This window comes from Setaria italica, chromosome V, assembly GCF_000263155.2.
Source record: "Setaria italica strain Yugu1 chromosome V, Setaria_italica_v2.0, whole genome shotgun sequence".
NCBI classification, from domain to species: domain Eukaryota; kingdom Viridiplantae; phylum Streptophyta; class Magnoliopsida; order Poales; family Poaceae; genus Setaria; species Setaria italica.
Genome location: NC_028454.1, coordinates 26,542,565 through 26,546,017, shown reverse-complemented (window position 1 = coordinate 26,546,017; position 3,453 = coordinate 26,542,565). Strand labels below are relative to the sequence as shown.

The 3,453-nt window shown below is 58.0% G+C and overlaps 1 protein-coding gene across 1 annotated transcript; it reads left to right on the top strand.

Moving 5' to 3' along the window:
- Positions 1-237: 237 nt before the first annotated feature.
- Positions 238-3,152, top strand: LOC101772449 (IQ domain-containing protein IQM1). Its single transcript, XM_014805314.2, is given in 5 exon segments — positions 238-391; positions 817-1,505; positions 1,610-1,786; positions 1,899-2,624; positions 2,626-3,152. Coding segments are annotated over 4 exon segments (1,710 nt in total). The 5' UTR covers positions 238-391; positions 817-875; the 3' UTR covers positions 2,803-3,152.
- Positions 3,153-3,453: the final 301 nt, after the last annotated feature.

Genomic DNA, 3,453 nt, shown 5'->3' with positions numbered 1-3,453 from the left:
CGCGCAAAACCAACAAGCTGCGCCGAGGGTGGATACGGCCGCGCTGACGTGCGAAACCGGGCAGGTCAGGGACGCGGAGGCTTCGTCGGCAACCCAGGGCCATCCCCCGCTCGCGCGGCAACGACCGGTCGCTCGGTCCCAGTCGTCGTCCTCGTCGTCTCCCGCACCGCCCCGCACGCCCCGTGCCTCCGCAACGCGCAACTTGGACTCGTACTCCCCTGCCTCCATGGTCTCCTTGTAGCTGGCGCATGTATATATAGGCGCCCCCATCCTGCCTCGAGAGTGCCTGCCACGGACCAATAGCAACTGAAACCTCAAAGCAACGCCACACCTACGGGCTACGGCGGCGAGCTCTCGACCTCCGGTTCTCCTTCTCACATCCGCTCTCTGGGTATGTACCGATGCTACGAATTTACCAGTTACCACTAGTTTTTTCTTCCTTCTTCTGGTGTGCTGCTGGTGTACTCTGTTGGGAGATTTTAGGCCGTTTGAGTGGTTGTGATTCCTCTTAATCTCCTGCCCTACAGTACGGCGCTCGCAATAAAGGCCAAGCTTCCGTTTTGCTGCCATTCCTGACTTTTCTTCTCTCAGGATAAGATAGATGCTAGTTTTATTTTATTTTATATAAGGCCAAGCATGTCCCTCGCTTGGATAATTGCATTTAGCTCTGCAAACAATTGCTGATATGCTAGCCCTGCTGCCCTGCAACCACCAGTCTGATTCTCTGACGAACTCCTAAACTACTAGGATTTTCGTTGTCCAGCAACATACTAGTTTCCCAAGCTGATCATCACCATGCCCATGATTCACCTGCAGGAACGATTGGCTCTCCGGCAGCAGCGACACCGTCCCTGCAGGGAGGACCCAGTCGGGAGATGTCTCTGAGTCTGCTCAACACAGAGCGCAACCACCTTCTGTCTCCGAAGCCGCGCAGCCCCCGGGATGGATGCTTCTCGCCGGTGAGGACATCATCGCCGAGGGCCACCGCCAAGATGGCGCGCGGCGGCCTCGAGCGCTCGCTCAGCTTCAAGAACTGGGAGGCGCAGGTGGCGGCGCCCCCTCAAGAGCCTGAGTCGGCGGCCCCCGCCGGCCGGGGCGGCAGCGGCATCAACGGCGCGCGCCCGGGGACTCTGGCGCTGCAGCCGGCGCCGCAGCAGCAGAGCCCCCGCCGGGCGGCGTCCCCGGCGCAGGCCATGATCGAGTACATCTCCCCGCGGCCCCGCGTGGAGCTCGACAAGGCGGCCACCAAGCTGCAGAAGATCTACAAGGGCCACCGCACGCGCCGGAGCCTCGCCGACGGCGCCATCATCGCCGAGGAGCTCTGGTGGAAGACCTACGACTCGGTCTACCTCAACATCAAGTCCATCTCCTTCTTCGACGGGGGGAAGCAGGAGACCGCCGCGTCGCGATGGTCCAGGGCCGGCAAGAGGATCGCCAAGGTCGGCAAGGGCCTCTCCAAGGACGAGAAGGCCCAGAAGCTCGCGCTCCAGCACTGGCTCGAAGCGGTAAGCTACCTTCTCTTGTTCATTTCTTTTCTATTTTTGCTCTTGGATTAATGGAGGAAATGTTTCTCATCTGGTATCTGTTTCTTCTTCCTCGATTCAATTAGATTGACCCGCGCCACCGCTACGGCCACAACCTGCACCTCTACTACGACATCTGGTCAGCCAGCTCCAGCTGCGAGCCCTTCTTCTACTGGCTGGACATCGGCGCCGGCAGAGACCAGCATCACCCCAAATGCCCAAGAAACAAGCTGTACTCACAACTGATCATGTACCTCGGACCGGTATGTCTTATGCCCACAACATTCTTTTAAATAAACATCTCAAAATTCCCAATTGTATTGCAACATAAATAAACTTACAACTGATCTGAATTTACTTCAAAATCAATCGCAGAACGAGAGGGCGGCGTACGAGGTGATCGTGGAGGGAGGGCGTCTGCTGTACAAGCAGAGCGGGGAGCTGGTGAACACGAACGAGGAGTCCAAGTGGATCTTCGTGCTGAGCACAAGCCGGTCGCTGTACGTCGGGCAGAAGAGGAAGGGCAGGTTCCAACACTCGAGCTTCCTGTCCGGCGCCGCCACGACGGCCGCCGGGAGGCTCGTCGCCAAGGAGGGCGTCCTCAGGGCGATCTGGCCATACAGCGGGCACTACCACCCCACGGAGGAGAACTTCAGGGAGTTCATCGCCTTCCTCGAGGAGAACAGCGTCGACCTCGCCAACGTCAAGCGCTGCTCCGTCGACGACGACGAGTACCCGTCGTTCAAGAAGGCGCCGGAGGAGGCCGAAGCGCCCACCGCCGAAGCTGCGGCGCACGGCGAGACCGTGGAGACGGACCAGCCGGTGGAGCTGCCGGAGGTGGACATCGTGAAGGAGGAGGTGGCGGCCGAGATGGCCGTCGGCGGAGGCGAGGAGGAGGATGCCCCGGAGCCAGAGATGATGGCGAGGCGGCCGTCATTCAAGTGGTCGACGCCGACAGGCGCGCGCATCGGGTGCCTCCGGGACTACCCGGCGGACCTGCAGAGCATGGCGCTGGAGCAGGTGAACCTGTCGCCGCGGGTGGCGCCGTCGCCGGGCGCGGCGGGCAGGCTGCCGCTGCCGATCCCGTCGCCGCGCCCCAGCCCCGAGGATCAGGCTGTCGCCGCGGCTCCACTACATGGGGCTCCCGACCCCGACCAGCGCCAGGCTCCCAATCCCGAGCCCGGCGCCGGGGGGCACCAGGCGGTCGCCCAAGCAGCAGTTCATGGGGTTCCAGACGCCGGCCGTGGCGCTCACGCTCCCCAAGCACAAAGGCAAGTGAGCCGGCGGCGCTGCTCATTGACAGGGCCGGCCGGTCTCGCCGTGTCGCCGCAGTTGCAGACTTTGCAGCGCCGTTTTCGAAGGCGTTGCAGCGTTCGTTCAATTGGTTAGATGAGGGTTAACAATTTTGTTGGTTGTTTGTCGTAAGATGTTTTTTGATCTTGTACAATGCATTCTTTCGTATGTTTGTTCATCTTCTTCTTCTTTGACCTGAGGTGCATACTCTGCCCGTTGTATAAGTGTAAACCACAAGCTGCAAGGCATGTATAACATGAACCTGCAGTTCTAAGAGGAATGTAACACTGCAGATTCTTTTTGAATAAGAGAATATCCTTCTTCCTTAAACGAAAATGTTATTGTTCAGTGACAGTAAGTCATGAGTCTCATTGGTAGTGTGTGCGTGTTTAGATGCAGAAGCCGTGATGCTTCATTGCAGTGTCTAAATAGCTAAGGTGAAAATTGTTCTTTGCAGAGCAAATCCTTTTTTTGGTTTCCCTGCACCAGCCTCGGTGCAATGGGATTTGCAAATTATGAGTGGATTATTACATCTGAGCTTTGTCCACGAGATGAAAACAGCAGCTCTCCTAAAAGCTAAAACAAAATCAAATTTTTCTGAAAAGGTAAAGTTAAAGCGATCGAAATCTGGGGGAGT